This window comes from Diabrotica virgifera, chromosome 10 (assembly GCF_917563875.1).
Source record: "Diabrotica virgifera virgifera chromosome 10, PGI_DIABVI_V3a".
In the NCBI taxonomy this organism is placed as follows: domain Eukaryota; kingdom Metazoa; phylum Arthropoda; class Insecta; order Coleoptera; family Chrysomelidae; genus Diabrotica; species Diabrotica virgifera.
In genome coordinates, this window is record NC_065452.1 from 114,362,116 (window position 1) to 114,379,767 (window position 17,652).

At 36.1% G+C, this 17,652-nt stretch overlaps 1 protein-coding gene across 4 annotated transcripts in view; it reads right to left on the minus strand.

Moving 5' to 3' along the window:
* The window catches only part of LOC114328607 (neuronal acetylcholine receptor subunit alpha-7), a 1,048,703-nt gene that overhangs the window by 88,043 nt on the left and 943,008 nt on the right, over nt 1-17,652 (minus strand). For 3 of the 4 annotated variants that reach the window (XM_050663684.1, XM_050663683.1, XM_050663681.1), the window contains exon 7: nt 16,848-17,042. In XM_050663684.1, the coding sequence (XP_050519641.1) occupies nt 16,848-17,042 (195 nt within the window). Of the gene's footprint in view, nt 1-16,489; nt 16,577-16,847; nt 17,043-17,652 lie in introns of all 4 variants that reach the window. The other variant, XM_050663682.1, reaches the window with a different exon arrangement.

Sequence of the window (17,652 nt, forward strand, 5' to 3'; positions counted from 1 at the left end):
TGGAGTTTCAAGTGTTTTCAGCATTAAATTGATGTAAACGGATTACTCACGGGTTTTTTGGTGTCGGTAAACACGAATATGCCATCAGAATTAACCTCCGGAGTACCTGGTGCCCAGAGTCGCTACTAAGGCACGTCATCTTCTAGGGTTTCGAGGGATTTCGGCATTTAATTGATGCAAATAGATTACTGGAGGGTTTTTGAGGTCGCTAAACACGAATATGCCATCAGAACCGACCCACTGTGCACCTGGAGCCCAAGGTCACTGAAATGGGCGTCATCTTCTGGAGTTTTTAGGGATTTTGTCATTAAATTGATAAAAATGGGTTACTCGGGGTTTTTGAGCTGTTAGACACGAATACGCTATCAAAACAGACCACCGGATCCCCTGGTGCAAAAGGTCACAGCAAGGGACGTCATCTTCTGAAGTTTCGAGGGATTTCGGTATTAAATTGATGCAAACGGATCACTTATGGGTTTTTGGGGTAGCTAAACATAAATATGCCATCATAATTGAAATTCGGAATACCTGGTGCACAGGGTCGTTACTAGGACACATGATCTTCTGCGGTTTCGAGGGCTTTCGGCATTTAATTGATGCAACTGGATTACTGGAGGGTTTTTAAGGACACTGACCACGAATATGCTATCACAACCGGCCCCTTGTGCACCTGGTACTCAAGGTCACTACAAGGGACGTCATCATCTGAAGCTTTAAGGAATTTCGGCATTAAATTGATGAAAATAAATTACTCGGGGGTTTTTGAGGTCGGTAAACACTAACAACATGTGGTCGACTACCGACCACAGATCACCGACTAGTGATCTTTAAAATCTTAAGACATCGACTTAATGTCGACTACTTTTTAATATAGAATGTAACAATAATATAATTTTGAGGGTTTTACACCTATTGAAGTGGTTAGTTACAATTACTTGTACACTGAACATAAATAACCACATTTTCTAATTTTTTTCAACTGTCAAAATTTAACCCTTTTGCTTTTTAATCTTAGTGGTTCACTTATTTGCAGGTTTACACTGATAATGGTCAGTTTGACCGAAAACGTTTTGTACTTCCACTCCCTTGTGGATAAATTTTAAGAATTTTAATAAATTAATATGCCTACATACAACAGAAGTGTCTACTTTATTGCACGTTGTCAAAAAGTAATCCATTTTTCATCAATTTAGTACCGAAAACTCTCGAAACTCCAAAATATAGCGTGCTTTAGGCACCAGGTGCTTCGGTGTCTGTTCTGATGGCGTTTTCGTGTTCAGGTACCCCAGAAACCGATGAGTATTCCGTTTTCATCAATTTAGTACCGAAAACACTCGAAAATCCAGAAGATGGCCTGCCTTAGACACCAGATGCTGCGTGGGTTGGGTCTGATGGCATATTCATATTCAGCAACCCCACAAACTCAAGAGTAATCGGTTTGCACTAATCTAGTATCGAAAACTATCGAAACTACAGAAGATAACGTGCCGTAGGCACCAAGTGCTCCGGTATATGTTCTGATGGCGTATTTATGTTCAGAAATAGCAAAAACCCATAGTAATCCATTTGCATCAATTAAGTACCGAAAACCCTCGAAACTCCAGAAGATGACGTGCCTTAGGTACCAGGTGCTCTGGTGTCTGTTCTGATGACGCAATCGTGTTCAACAGCTTCAAAATATGACTAGTAAGTAATCCGTTTGCATTAATTGAATGCCGAAAACCCTCGGAACTTCAGAAGATGACCTGCCTTAGGCACCAGGTGCTCCGAGGATGAGATCTGATGGCGTATTCGCGTTCAGCAACTCCAAAAATCTATGAGTAATCCGTTTGCATCAATTTAGTACCGAAGACTCTGGAAGTTCCAGAAGATGACACTCCTAGCAATAACCTTGAGCACCAGGTCTCCGGGATTCGGTTCTGATGGCATATTCGTATTTAGCGACCTCAAGAACCCGTCAGTAATCCATTTGCATCAATTTAATGACGAAATTTCTCGAAACTCCAGAAGATGTCCCTTGCAGTGACCCTGTACACCAGGTGCTCCATGGGTCTGTTTTAATGTCATATTCGTGTTTAGCGACGTCAACAACCCCCCGAGTAATCCATCTGCATCCATTTTATGCCGAAAACCCTCGAAACTCCAGAAGATGACGTGCCCTAGAAGCTATCCTGGTCAACAGATTCTTTGGAGTTCAATTCTGATATCATATTCGTGTTTAGCAACTCCAAAAACACGTAAGTAATCCGTTTGCATTAATTTATTACCGAAAGACCTCGAAACTCCAGAAGGTGACGTCCCTTGCAGTGACCTTGGGCACCAGGTGATCGAGACGTCTGTTGTGATGGCATATTCGTGTTTAACGACTCAGAAACCCCCGAGTATTCCATTTTTATTAATTTAATGCCGAAATCTCTCAAACTCCAGAAGAAGACGCCCCTTGCAGTGAGCTTGGGCTCCAGGTGCACAGGGAGTCGGTGTTGATGGCATATTCGTGTTTAGCAACTTCAAAAGTAATCCGTTTGCATCAATTTGATACTGAAAGCCCTCGAAACTCCAGAAGATGACGTCACTTACAGTGGCCTTGGGCACCAGGTGATCCTAAGGTCTATCCTGATGCCATCTTCGTGTTTAACCACCTCAAAAACCCCCCGAGTAGTCCAGTTACATCAGTTTAGTGCCGGAATCCCTCGAAACTCCAGAAGATGACGTGCCTTAGTAGAGAACCTGGGCACCAGGTACTCCGGAGGTCAATTGTGATATCATATTCGTATTTAGCGACCCCTAAAACGTGTGAGTAATCCGTTTGCATCGATTTAATGCCGAAAACCATCGAAACTCCAGAAGATGACTTCTCTTGTCGTGACCTTGGGCACCAGGTGATCTGGGGATCAGTTCTGATGGCGTAATCGTATTCAGTGACCCCAAAAACCCCCCAAATAATAAATTTTGTTTCTTAATAATATTAAGAAACAGTAGTAGGTATATTATACATATATATTATACAGAAAAAGTATATTATACTGATTTTGACTTTATTTTTATATTTATGCAATTTTGGATGCATTTTATGCACTTTACAGTGCAATTATGCATTTCCACCCATTTTTGAATATTAGACTTTTTTCCTGACGTCATCCTGAACATAATGCAAAAAACTGCAAGTCTCTAGGTGCTGTATTTAAAAATTTATTTATTCGGGTGTTTTTTGTGCTAAATGCCCTGGTCTATTAGCTTCTGCTCTTGCTACTGATAATAATAGATTGTTACGATTTCAAATATATAACATTGACACGGTCATAGATGCGGTCAATGTAATCCTCAAACCACCTACATTGGTACAAACTTAGCGGAATACTTTTTTGATAAAGAAGCTTCGTAAAGAATTTCTAGTATCTTTAATAGAAATATATTTAATTTACCAAAAATTCATGCTAACTATCTCTTTAGTTATTGATTCATAGTGAAATCCTAAATCACAGTTTGTCATTTCAAATTATATGTTTGTAGCTTGATATTCGTGATGTGTTTAACGCGTGTTTACATCTCGAACAGAAATGACCAAGGCAAACTGTCTCAGCTTATTTCTAATTGGATGTCTCCTTTAGATTTTGTAATACCCTCGATGTTCAGACTAGCAATTGTCAGTTTTGGCTCTGAGAAGAGTCTATCTAATCTGTTTGTGTTTTTTTCAGTGACCACTGTCTGTAGGGACAGCCAGCGTTTCCAGGAAGCGCCGGCATACTCTATGTCAGCGGTTCTCAACCTTTTTGAGTGATGTACCACCTACAGTTATTTTTATTATTTTTGGTACCACCTATATTTTTAAATTGTATTATCAATACTTACTAAGTGCTACTATTTTAATTTTTTCTGTGTTTTGAGTACCACCGCCGATAATGATATGTACCACCAGTGGTACATGTACCACAGATTGAGACCCTCTGCTCTATGTAACTGAGAAGGTAAGTATAGAGTAAAGAAAATACATGGATGGAGACTCTTTTCTTTTTCGGTCACCCTGTTGTCCACTAACAGAAACTCCAAACTCCATAAAGCGAGATTTCAAGCGACTGACTGGTCGACGTGGCGCATTCTGAACCGTTTAAGAACCGGTGACTAGGTCAAATAATATTAAATGGGATCTGCTGAACGGGAATGACGACAAGTGCGGAGCAATACAGAACACAGCACTATTAGTCTGTTCAAACTGCCCGCATATATGCACTCTAGATGGCTTATGGACAGGCAACCAACTAGCATTGGACACAGTCCAATACTGGGCTCCGAAACTATAGATTTCCGGCCACGAAAAAGTAAAGTAAGTAGATATCTCCTTGCAGCATATTTCCTCATTTTGTCAAAAGGGGCATCTGTGGGTATCTGAATAATCTGTAGTGCAACTGGAGGACTATGAGTTCCTAGAATGAACATGTCTCATAATTGTTCAATGAGGAACTCATACTAGCCATTACATAGATTTAATTTGGCATCTAAATATCTTTGAATCAAAAAAAGACGGCATTAATGAAATTTTGTATGCAAATTTAGTGTATATTAACGCATCCGATGACATATTTTTTGTTACTACTCTACTTTTGGTTTTACGAGAAATATCCTTCACTTATTTAATTTAAATGGAACACCCTGTATATTTTTATGGATTTTAAAAGAACTTGCTATTCCTAATTCATACATGTCAAGTTTGGTAGAAAAAAATTGTTAAACGGAAAATAAATCATTTTACAGTTGAAAAGCCTAATTTATTCACTATCACATTAAGGGTAGACGTAAACTCGTGTCTTATGTTTTATTTTGTATTAAAACAATGTAATAAGAAATAAACGAGTACTATCTAGTAGGTAAGTACTAACGACAAACCAATTCACAGTACTTAACAAGTTATAAAATAAAATATTATTCATTTATGTGAAAAAAATCGTTTTGAAATATTAATAATGACCGGATTTGGCGATCGTGTTAGAACAGCATCAAAAAAAAAAGTTGAAGTTGTTTGGATGAAAATTGTCCAAAATAGGCTTATAGACACATTTTTTATAGACGAAAACTTGACTGGCGACAAGTATTTAAACTAAAGAACCAAATTATTCTCGCACTTCAACAGAATGGCCAGTTACCATAAAATTTTTGGTTTGAGAAAGATGGAGGAGCGCTTCCCCACTTTTAACGACTTATTAGAAATTTTTAGAATGAGAATTTTCTAAACCGGTGTAATGGACGTAGATGATTCATAGAGTGAAATACTGGTTCTCCGGACCTTAATCCATTAGACTTTTTCTTTCGGGTTATCTAAAATCATGTGTTTATGTTAGGTGATCAACATATTTGCAGGATTTGAAACAAAGAATTATTGATGAATGTGAACTAATAGTTTGATCGAGCACAGAACGCCAAGATGATGCAAATTCTAAAAGATAAGAAATTAACAACCAAGATCTGAAAATAATTAGAAACCTTTACTGGAATAAGACCGCAAATCTCAGGGTTCAGGGTAAACACACTGAATATGTGGGTGAACTGTGACAAGGCTGTATTTTGTCTCTAATCTTCAATCTCTACTCTGCAAGACTATTTATCAAAGCTTTGCACGAAACTGAAAAAGTATTCTACTAAACGGGTACCGACGAAACTATATCAGATATGCAGATAACACAATAGTATTTGCGGACAATCTAAAAGGCCTACAAGTCGTTATGACCAAAATCGCGTATTACAGTAAAAAATATGAACTAAATACAAACGTAAAGAAGACAAAGGTTATGACCATTAGCAAGAAAAAGATAACAGTAGGTTAAATCTACGTCAACCAAATCCCTGGTGAAAGAGTGACGCACTAAAACTACCTCAGCACGATCATACATGAAGAATGGATCATGGATGAACAACCAAGAGAGCGCGTGGAAACGCTAGATTAATCTTCAACCAGATGGGGGCCTTCTTCAAGAGCCACAACCTCTTTCTTGGTATAAAAGTAAGAATACTGCGATGCTACGTCTTCTCTGTCCTCTTTGATGGTGTTTAATCGAGGACTTTGAACGAAGATTGCCGCCCTCCTTGGGCTCTTCCGATTCGTTTGTCGCGGTGAATCAATCCGCATTAACATTTTGGTTTTACAATTGGTTGTGTGTCTTGGCATTTTCTACAATTTTTCTCCATTCGTTTCTGTTTTTGCTTATGCTTACCCATTGTCTGACTCCCATCTTCTTAAGGTCCTCGACTATCTGGTTCTCCCATCTAGTTTTGGGTCTTCCTCGTGGTCTGCCTGATACAGGTCTCCATTTGGAAATTTCCTTGATGACGGCTTCTAGATTTCTCCTTTCTATATGTCCCATCCATCTGAGTATCTGTGCCTTGATAAATCTGACGATGCCGTCTCCTTTTAGAAGTCCTCTTACTTCGTGGTCCATGAGTTTTCTAAATTCATTATTACCTAAGTTTAGTGGGCCAGCTGTCCTCCGAATTATTTTCCTTTCTAGGATACTCCTTTCTAGGATACTCCTTTCTAGGATATTTTCTAGGATCTTTCTTTCTCTTTCTGTGTCAGACACATTACTTCAGCACCATATGTGATTACTGGTCTAATTGGTGCTTTTTAAATTTTCAGTTTAGTATTCTGAGTAAGCTTCTTATCTTTGAGGAAGTTATTGTATTTCCAGTAGGCTCTGTTTCCTGCCTGGATTCTTTCACTAATTACGATGCTTCTATCATTAGTTCCAAGATATTTAAAGTGTTCTACCTTTTCAAACTCATATTCACCAATATTTAAACTTGTCACATTAACTGGATTTTTTCTTGAGCATATTAGGTATTTTGTTGTGCTTGGTTTATTTCTAAACCCCTTTTGGATGCTCCCTTGCATAACTTCGTAAATTCTTCCTTTAAACTGTTCAGATTTCTGCTAATTAATGCTATGTCGTCAGCATACGCCACAAGTTGCGACGTCGATGTTATAATTGTACCTTTTATTTCTGTAGCTCTTATTGTTCCTTCTATTGTGATATTAAATAATGACGTTGATAGAGAATCACCTTGTCGTACTCCACTTGCTATTTCTATATTTTTGGTGATACCGTTATCTGTAATTATTGCTCCAGTCGATCCTTCCATTGTCATTTTCGTAAGTTTTATAAGTTTCATTGGTATATCTAGGTTTTTCATGTCTTCTATTAGGTCGGGTCTTGTTAAGCTGTCAAAGGCTTGCTTGAAATCTATGAAAAGGATGTGTAAGTTAATGTCATGTTCGTAACATTTCTCAATTGACTGTGTGATTATGTGAACTGCGTCTATTGTTGACCGTTCATCTCTAAATCCGTGCTGGTAGTCTCCTATTTTAGTTTCAATGTATTTTGAGAGTTTTTTCTGATTAGTGCTGTCAATATTTTGTGGCAGATCTTTAACAGTGTTACTCCTCTATAGTTGTCGCATTTTGTAGTGTCCCCTTTCTTTAGAATCGGAAATATCCATCCAGTTTTCCATTATTCGGGCATTCTTTCTTCTTCCCAAATCCTTATTATTAGCTCCTATATTTTCCGTTGTAGTTCTTCTCCGCCTCGTTTTATTAGCTCGTTTTGGATTTCATCCGGGCCTTCTGCTTTCTTTTCTTTTAGATTTCTTATCACACGTAAAAAGCCCTCATATGACGACTTTTCGATTTCGATTTCATCATCAAGGTCTGTATCCTCTGTATATTCGAGACAAGTTTCTCTCGCCTTAATTAACTCTTCGTAGTATTTCTCCCATACTTTGGCATCAATCTTAACTGTTGGTTTCTTCTTATTTTGTGATTTTATATATTTGTAATGCTTTACATTATTCTTGCTATTTACTTCCAACTCTTCTATAACTTCATCAATCCATATCTTTTGTTTGGTTGTACACCATTTGTCTGAGTCTTTCTTTTTTCTCCTATACTCTTCCAAATCTTCTTCTCTACCTGTCTTCAGCCATTTCTTTCGAGCTAGAATTTTCCCTGGTTGCTGTTTCGCAGTCTTCGTCATACCATTCTTTTTGCCTTTTTAGTTTTTTGTATCCTATTGAACGAAGATATATGCAGGAAATTGGAAGCATTTGAGATGTGCTATATCGGAGACTACTTCAAATCCCGTGGACTGACCAAGTGACAAATAAGGAGGTACTCAGAAGAATGAAAAAGAACCGAGCTGACTACCATCAAATCTCGACAGTTACAATACTTGGGATATACTATGCGAAATGAATCCAGATATGCCCTCCTACAGGTCATCGTACCAGGAAAAATATTTGGAAAACGAGGTCCAGGAAGAAGAAAAACATCATAATTAAAGAACCTCAGAACCTGGTCCAACACAACATCTGTGCAGTTTTTCCGCGATGTTGCAGATAAAATAACGATTGCTATGATGATAGCCCACATCAAGAACAAGGCACATCAAAGTGAACTAATACGTGGAGCAGTTTTGGAAGAGTAACTCATGAATTTAATAATAAGCTTGCCTATTATCAGAATATAAACGGTGAGCATTTTGAACATTTGAACTGATTTTTTAAAACTATTTACTATTCTGATTGGTCTTCGTACAAAAATTTACCTATTTAGTCGAAGCAATAAAGTACTGAACCTCCGAAAAAAAAGGACAATACAGATCTTAATAATTCATTTTGCATTCGATTTGTGAATGCGCCAGGAAACTTTGTGACCCCGAGCCATGAGCTAATATTGAAAAACTACATACAAAAAATGAATTCTTGAAGTGCATCTCAAACAGACAATAAAAAAATTTCAGAACTCGTCAATTATCGGAGGAAATGAGTTCAATTTTGTTACTCTGGGGTTTTTGGGGTCTCTGAAAACGAATATGCCGTCGTAAGTGATCTCCGGAGTACCTGGTTCCAAGGGTACCTACTGTTTACCTCGTCATTAAAATTCATTAAAAAATTAGTCAAAATCACTACTTGGGAGTTTTTAGGGTCACTAACGACGAATATGATATCGGACGGGATCTACGAAATACCTGGTGCCCAGGGTACCTACTGTTTACCTCGTCTTGTGAAGTTTTCGGCAAAAATTTATTAAAAAACTAGTCAAAAATCATTACACGGGGGTCTTTTGAGGTCGCTAATGACGATTATGACATCGGAAGTGATCTCAGGAATACCTGGTTCCCAGGATAGCTACTGTTTGCCTTGTCTTCGGGAGTTTTCGGCAAATTCATTAAAAAATAGTCAAAAATCATTACTCAGGAGGTTTTTGGGGTCACTGACGACGAATATGACATCGCAAGTGAACTCCGGAGTACCTGGTGCCCAGGGTATCTACTGTTTATCTCGTGACTAATGATTTTTGACTAATTTTTTAATGAGTTTGCCGAAAACTTCAGAAAAGGAGGTAAACAGCTAGTAGGTTCGCTGGGTACCAAGTATTCCGTTGATCACTTCCGATGTCATATTCGTCGTTAGCGACCCAAAAACCCCCGAGTAATGATTTTTGACTAATTTTTTAATGCATTTGCCGAAAACTCCAGAAGACGAGGTACCCTGGGCACTAGATATTCCGGAGATCACTTCCGATATCATATTCGTCGTTAGGGACCCCAAGTAATGATTTTTGACTAATTTTTTTATAAATTTTTTGCCGAAAACTCCACAAAACGGGGTAAACAGTAGGTACCCTGGGCGCCAGGTACTCCGTAGATCACTTCCGATGTCATATTCGTCGATAGTGTCCCTAAAAACCCCATGAGTAATGGTTTTTGGCTAAGTTTTTAATGAAGTTTAATGACGAGGTAAACAGTAGGTACCCTGGGTACCAGGTACTCCGGAGATCACTTACGACGTCGTATTCGTTTTCAGCGACCCCAAAAACCCCAGAGTAACAAAATTGAACTCATTTCCGCCGATAATTATTGACGAGTTCTGAATTTTTTTTATTGTCTGTTTGAGATGCACTTTAAACTTTAAGAATGCATTTTTTGTAAGCAGTTTTTCAATATATATCATGGCTCGGGGTCACAAAGTTTCCTGGCGCATTCACGAATCGAATGCAAAAAGAATTAGTAAGATACGTCTTATCCTTTTTTTTAGAGGCCGATTTTAATGCTTTATTGCTTCGCTTAATTGTTTAATTGTTTTATTTCTCGTTTTAACAATTTCTTTCTACCAATCTTGTTATGTATGAATTAGAAATAGCAATAGCATTTGGAATAATATATAGAAATAGCAAGTTTTTTGAAATCTACAAAAATATACACGGTATCTCATTTAAGTTAAATAAGTTGAGGGTATTTCTAGTGAAACCGGATGTAGAGTACTAACAAAAAATATGGCGTCAGATGCGTTATATGTAATGGTACTTGCATTCTAAGTTTCACGAATGACATCTTTTTTGTTTCAAAGATATTTTGTTGGTTCCATACTTTATACCAACCCTATACAGTGATGAGCGCGCTAATAACCGGCAAAATAGCACAAAAGATGGAAAAGTTATTAAGTTGTGACATAAACAGAAATTAAACTAGTCGAGCTGGGAAATTTAGCAATATTAACCTAAAAATTTACATTGTATTGATTGTTTCCCACCTTTAGACGTATCGGACGAATTTTGCAACTGCCACTGTCACAGTGGCATTTTTAGTTGACATACTCCTCTGATAGGTGTAAAGGTGGAAAACAATCAATATAATGTGAATTTATATGTTAATATCGCTAAATTTCTCAGCTCGAATAGTTTCGTTTCTTTTTATCTCACAACTTAATACGTTTTCCATCTTTTGCGCTATTTTGCCGGTTATTAGCACGCTCATCACTGTGTATACTTTTTTGGGAAACTATCTGGATGGATTTAAGATCATAAAATAATTTCGTTTTTTCAATGTTAAAATCGATCCATTTATTGAAATATCGCGGAAAAAACCATTTTTTTTGGAACTTATTATTAATTTAACTTTTCCAAAAGTGTACGTGACATTATAATAAAGCGATCATGATGTGAAAATTGTGCATTAGGAAAATATCCCTGTTAGTATGGCATTTTGCATGCCGAGGTGATTGCAGCTCGAGCACCGTTTTCACACGGCTACTTTTTGATATCACAACTTCAAATTGAAGCGCGTTATAAAATGTTGCAAAATATCAGCTTCTAGTTAACCTATAACCTTTTTTTTTTAAATCTGGAATAACTCGATGAAACAATTAACTGACTAATTTTCATCTCTATAAGAGATCGATAGAAGCCGAAAAAATCGACGAATCTACGTTAATGCTTCAGTTCTGCATTAAATATTTTACAGATATCTAAGTCAGTAAAGCAGCTGATTATTTGTAAATTATAAATTATTTTTGAGAAAACTGTAAAAATGATCAATATATTATGTATTTCTTTGATTTATATCGATTATACTTCAATTATTGTAATTATATAAAATTACAGTAAAGTACATAATCTTCAAAATATATAATGACACATTCAACAATATATATGACACAGGCATAATTCCCCAAAAATGGCTAGAATCAACTTTTATAAATCTTCCAAAAAACCCAATTCGAGAAAGTGCGAATACTATAGAATTATAAGCCTTATGAGCCATTTACTTAAAACATTTATAAAGGTCATTCACAAAAGATATATTAGTGCGAGGAAAAACTAACAAGAACACAATTCGGATTTCGTGATGCTCTGGGAACACGGCTGGCCCTTTTTGCTGTACAGGTGCTATTTCAGAGATGCAGGGATGTAAATTGTGATGTATACGTATGCTTTATAGATTACCAGAAAGCATTTGGCAGAGTAAAACATGACAAATTAATAACTCTAATGCAAGAAATTGGAATTGACAACAAAGATCTAAGAATTATCAGAAACATTTATTACAATTAAACGGCCAAAATCAAAATAGAAGACCAGTTAACTGATAAAATTGCAATAGAACGAGGAGTACGACAGGGCTGTATTTTATCTCCACTACTATTCAATATTTACTCTGGATGGGTATTTAAGGAAGCTTTAGACGATTGTGCGAAAGGAGTATTAATAAATGGTGAATGGTTGAATAACATTAGATATGCAGATGACACCATAGTTTTTGCCGATAATCTGAATGATTCACAGATATTAACAATTCGTATAACAGAAATCAGCAACAGATATGGACTAGCTCTTAACATAAAGAAGACCAAATTTATGACAATTAGTAAAAAACCAATACTAAACGCACAACTTACAATCAACCAACAGAATATCGAAAGAGTTGAGCAATATACATATCTGGGTACGAATTTAAATAGCCAATGGGACCACTCAACAGAAATTAAACAGCGAATAATAAACGCGAAAGCAGCATACGTTAGAATGAGACCCATTTTCAACAGTCGAGACATATTATTAAAAACAAAATACCGTCTGTTGAAATGCTACATATTCACAGTTCTGCTCTACGAAATGGAAGCGTGGACACTAACTGTTGCATCTATGAATCGGCTCGAAGCTTTCGAAATGTGGTGTTATAGGCGCATCCTACGTATATCCTGGGTTGACCGAATTACTAATGTGGAAGTCCTGCGTAGAATGGGGAAAGAGTGTGAAATTCTCATAACCATTAAAACAAAAAAATTAGAAAATCTAGGACATGTAATGAGAAATCAAGAACGTTACGGCCTTCTCCAACTGATTATCCAAGGGAACGTAAATGGTAAAAGTGGACCGGGAAGAAGACGCATTTCCTGGCTTCAAAATTTACGAAAGTGGTATAACACAACTACCACTGAACTGTTCCGCGCTGCGGTAAACAAAGTCAAGATAGCCGTGATGATCGCCAACATCCGGAACGGATAGGCACTTTAAGAAGAAGAAGAATCTTCAACATGATTTTTAGGGTATACAAGAGAAAATATGCAGAGGAAGAACAAATGACGCTAGAATCGGAAACATCAGAAATTATGATGAAGTTAATGTAAATACACTTTTTCTTCTTCTTCTTCTTCTTCTTCTTCTTCTTCTTCTTATGATTCCATCTCCTATCTAAGTTTGGATATCAACATGGAATTCTTATTTTACTTACAGCAGCTCTAAATAATTGGTTATATCTCAGACTAAACCATTCCCTCAAATTTCGTAACCAGTAGGTTCTTCTTCTTCCTACATATCTTTTACCGTTTATTTTGCCCTCTATAATCAAACGCAGCAGCCTATAACGAGGAATTATTACTGTATGACCGAAATATTCAAGCTTCCGCCTCTTAATTGTCTATATAATTTCTTCCGTTTTATTAACCCTATCCTCTTCCATGTCGGCACTTTGATCTCAAGAAGTAATACCGGCAGTACGCAATTGGTAATTCACCAGTGGTGGATGCTGGTTTTCCCTGTTAAAACCCGTACGTTTCTACGCTACTAGTAATGCAAGAGTGGTGGTCTAGCGACTGGGAACCTTGCGCGGTCGCTATGCGCGACTACAGATTTTACTTCCAATTTTTCGGAGAGTGGTTCTACTGTCCCTCTTTACACTGTGTCAAGGACTTCAATATCGCTAATAAGAGCTACAGAGCTACAGAACTATAAATACACAGGCACAGGATGTTCGAATAACACTTAAAAATCTGAAGAACAGAAAAGATACAGGTAAAAAGGGAATACCAAACTAATTACTGAAATATTGCAATGGCAGAACAGCAAGGACAGAATTAACAACATTATAAAGCACAATAAAATACCGCAAAAATGGAGAACTATCAAACTAATTCTACTGTTCAAAAAAGGAAATAAAAATCAGCCAGAATACCACAGAGGTATAAACTTGTTAAATACCACCCTATAACTTTGGATAAACTTAGTACATGAACAACAGTGTTTTCTTATTGGAAGATCGTGTACGTGGAAGTCATGAATTTCTAAGAAATCACTTAGAAATCACATAAAATCATAGACCAGCATTTATGCATTCATTTCAAAGATGTAATACATATTCTGTATAATAGAAGTTCCCCTAAATATCATAAAAACTATTAAAAACATCTACTAATAGATGGACAACTTACAGAACCTATAGATATAGGCAGCGGAATAAGACAGGGGGACTCATTGAACCCTATGCTTTTCAATTTAATCATGGATGATATCATCAAAAGTGTCGAGGATACAGAGAAAGAACTAAAATTACTCTGTTACGCAGGCGATGCAATACTGATAGCTGAAGATGAAGATAGTCTGCAAAGACTAGTCCACAGATTTTAGATAAGAGCAAAATAATTTAATATGACAATCTCATCTCAGGAAACTGAAACAATAGTAATCAGCAAAGGACCAATCATATGTTGTAAAATAGAAATAAATGGCATCAGTATTGAACAAGCAGCAGTATGGAAATAAAATACACAGTAATTACACTGTTAAATCATCTCATATAATCGCTATATTATAGGTCACTTGCAGTCGTTATTGCAAAAGTTGTTAACATTAATAAAAAAAATTCTAAAGACGGTATTTCGCCAATTACTCGAAAAATTGTTTATCTATTTTAACATTAAAAAAGCGAAAGTTTTTTAATTAAAAATCCATCGGTGGTATATAGTTTTATACCTATAGGGTGGAAGGCACTTATGGAATAAAATTATTTCTGTCCTTGTTTCAAAAAATTATAAAAAATGCTAAAATCGGTCGATTTTTAAATAAAGATGTGCGCTTTTTAAACATAAATTTAAATGTACAGGGTGATCCTTGCAAGTCTAACAGAGTCCATAAGCTTTATTTTTAATGGAACGCCCTATATATTCTTATATTTTTAAAAGCTGCTTGACAACCTGATTTCAACAAACTATATCATGTAGGGTGTATTATGAATAATACATGGAAACCACTTATGGAATAAAATTGTTTGTGTCTTTATTTTAAAAAATTATAAAAAATACTGGGACACGTCAACTTTTAAATTCTAATGGGCGCTTTACAAACATAAATTAAAATATACAGAGTCATTCACGCAAGTACAGCATAGTCCATCATCTTTAGTTTTAATGGATCACCCTATATATTTTTATATTTTTAGAATCTGCTAAACAACCTCATATAAAAAAACTGTCTACCTATTATGTAGGGCCTATTATGAATAATACAAGGTGAAATTTTAAAATTATGTGTAATTTTCGGTAAGATATTAAATACCTATATAAAATTTTAAAATTAATAATTTACCATGCTTTAAATAATGGTATATATTTTAAATTAGTTAAATAAAGGCAACAATTTTCTAAACTAAGTATTAAATCTATTGGGTTTTGTATTTAATGTCTTGACAAAATTGACTCTACATAATGCACTTTTTTGATATGAGCAGTACCGGCGCTAGAGTATAAGGTGCCCTCCCGCAAAACGCGCGCTCTTTGGTTTTTTTAATTAGTATTTTGTATAATACCAACCATAAAAAGCTCATTTTGGCGCCCTCCAAGCAGGGGCGCCCGCCTGCAATGCATCCCTTGCAGGCCCGTTATCGCCGCCCCTGGGTATGAGGTTGTTTAGCAGATTTTAAAAATATAAAAATGTACAGGGTGATCCATTAAAACTAAAGTTCGTGGACTATGCTGTACTTGCGTGAATCACCCTGTATATTTAAATTTATGTTTGTAAAGCGCCCATTTGAATTTAAAAGTTGACGTGCCCCAGTATTTTTTAATAATTTTTTAAAATAAGGACACAAACAATTTTATTCCATCAGTGGTTTCCATACTTGTTAATTTCAAAAGTTCACCCTGTATTATTCATAATACACCCTACATGATATAGTTCGTTGAAATCAAGTTGTTAAACAGCTTTTATCACAACTTTTATAACAGCTGATAGACTTACAAGGATCACCCTGTATATTTAAATTTATGTTTAAAAAGTGCACATTTTTATTTAAAAATCGACGGGTCTCTTAGCAGGCCGCACATCAAAGAAACATGAAACGTAAATTACGTTTCATGAAAATAAAACACTGCCAAACAAATATACGTCCGGCCATTTATGAAACTCTCCGAAAATAAAAATGTGTCATGAGCATGAATCACACTCGTTTCATTGGTAGGCGGACTTTGAGATTTGTTTAGCAGTGTTTTATTTTCATAAAACATGATTCACGTTTCATGTTTCATGTTTTTCGTTTCATGTTTCTTTGATGTGCGGCTTGCCTTACGAGGTAATCTTTTCTAAATTTCACAGCTTAGTTGATTTTTTTGGTTCGTTTCTGAAGTTTATTAGCAATTTGGCTCATTTAAAATAAAATGTTGAAGTTAAGTGGTACCTACGTCTTACATGTTAACCGCTAATTACAGTAGACTAGTTTGTCGGAGAGTAATCTAAGTAATTGATATCTCATCCATGCTATTTAGCGACAGAGTTAGTGCCGCGTGGAAGACACTAAAGGGGCATTCTGGCAAAGCCCTCCAAGTATCAACGGACAGTCCGTTAAAGGGTACACGGAGTGTAAAACACACGATGCTCCCAGTAGGCCAATCATACCTATTAACGGAACAGCATCGGATGTAGTTGGTATCTTTTCAGCTACTAGGTTCAGAAATACTGTCAATGAAAGAAGTATGGTGACACCTGAAATGAAGATTTTGAATTTTGAAAGTGTTTTATGTGAATCAGTTGAGCCGTCCAATGAAGAGCTTGGAGTATTTAGGTACGTGTCTTCGGTGTGTGTGGTATATATAATTATTGTATAGATATTGGTAGTGATATATATATATATATTGATAACACATATAAATAAATTTTAATATTGTCAATACGACCTTTGTGTCAAATATGATATGTTACCCAAACAAATATAGGAATGCAAACACATAGAGCAACATACAGCATGGCACAATACCTAGTGTCAGTTTTTCTCCAGAGTCCGGTGGCAATGTAAAACCTAGAAGGGCCATTGAAGAAATCAGTACACATGGCACGATCAAGTTGAAAAAGTAGTACAGTGTTCGTCTTCTTATCTGGATAGTAAATGTCACGTCCACGTATGGTTCTGGACAACACTGGTAAACAATGGTGTTTTTCTTCCCTGGCATACCTAAAGAAAAAACAAGTGTTACTAATTTATCATAAAAAACTATATTTTGGTGTCTATTTTGACCACATATACAGGGTGTTTCATTAATAATTGTCCATATAGTAACTGGAGAAACCTTAGCACATGATACGAAGATTTAACCTAAAACACTTAAATAAAATGTGGTTCCTTGCTGAGTTACAAGGTGTTTTATCTAAAAATTTAAAAATTATTTTTGCCCAGCATTTTAAAACTATTCGACGTACCCTTTTCATACTTGGCAGAAAGTGCGACTACTTTACACCCTACTAAATTATGATAAACAAACGTTTCTAGCTACTACCAGAGGCGTACGGCAGGGGATAGTAAATGGTTGACCTTTCTAAAATTCTACGCCACTGGAGAAATTACTTTTTTAGTGCCGTTTTTAGATTCTCCAATACTTTCTACGTAAATAATATACTCCTCATTGGTAACGATAAAGTCATTAGTTTTCCAGATATTTGCAGTTAGATATGAAACAGCACAGTTATTTTGATTAAATTTATGGTATGATTCATATGATTAAAATTTAAAAATTATTTGTACCCATCACTTTAAAACTATTTGGCGTATCCCTATCATACATAAA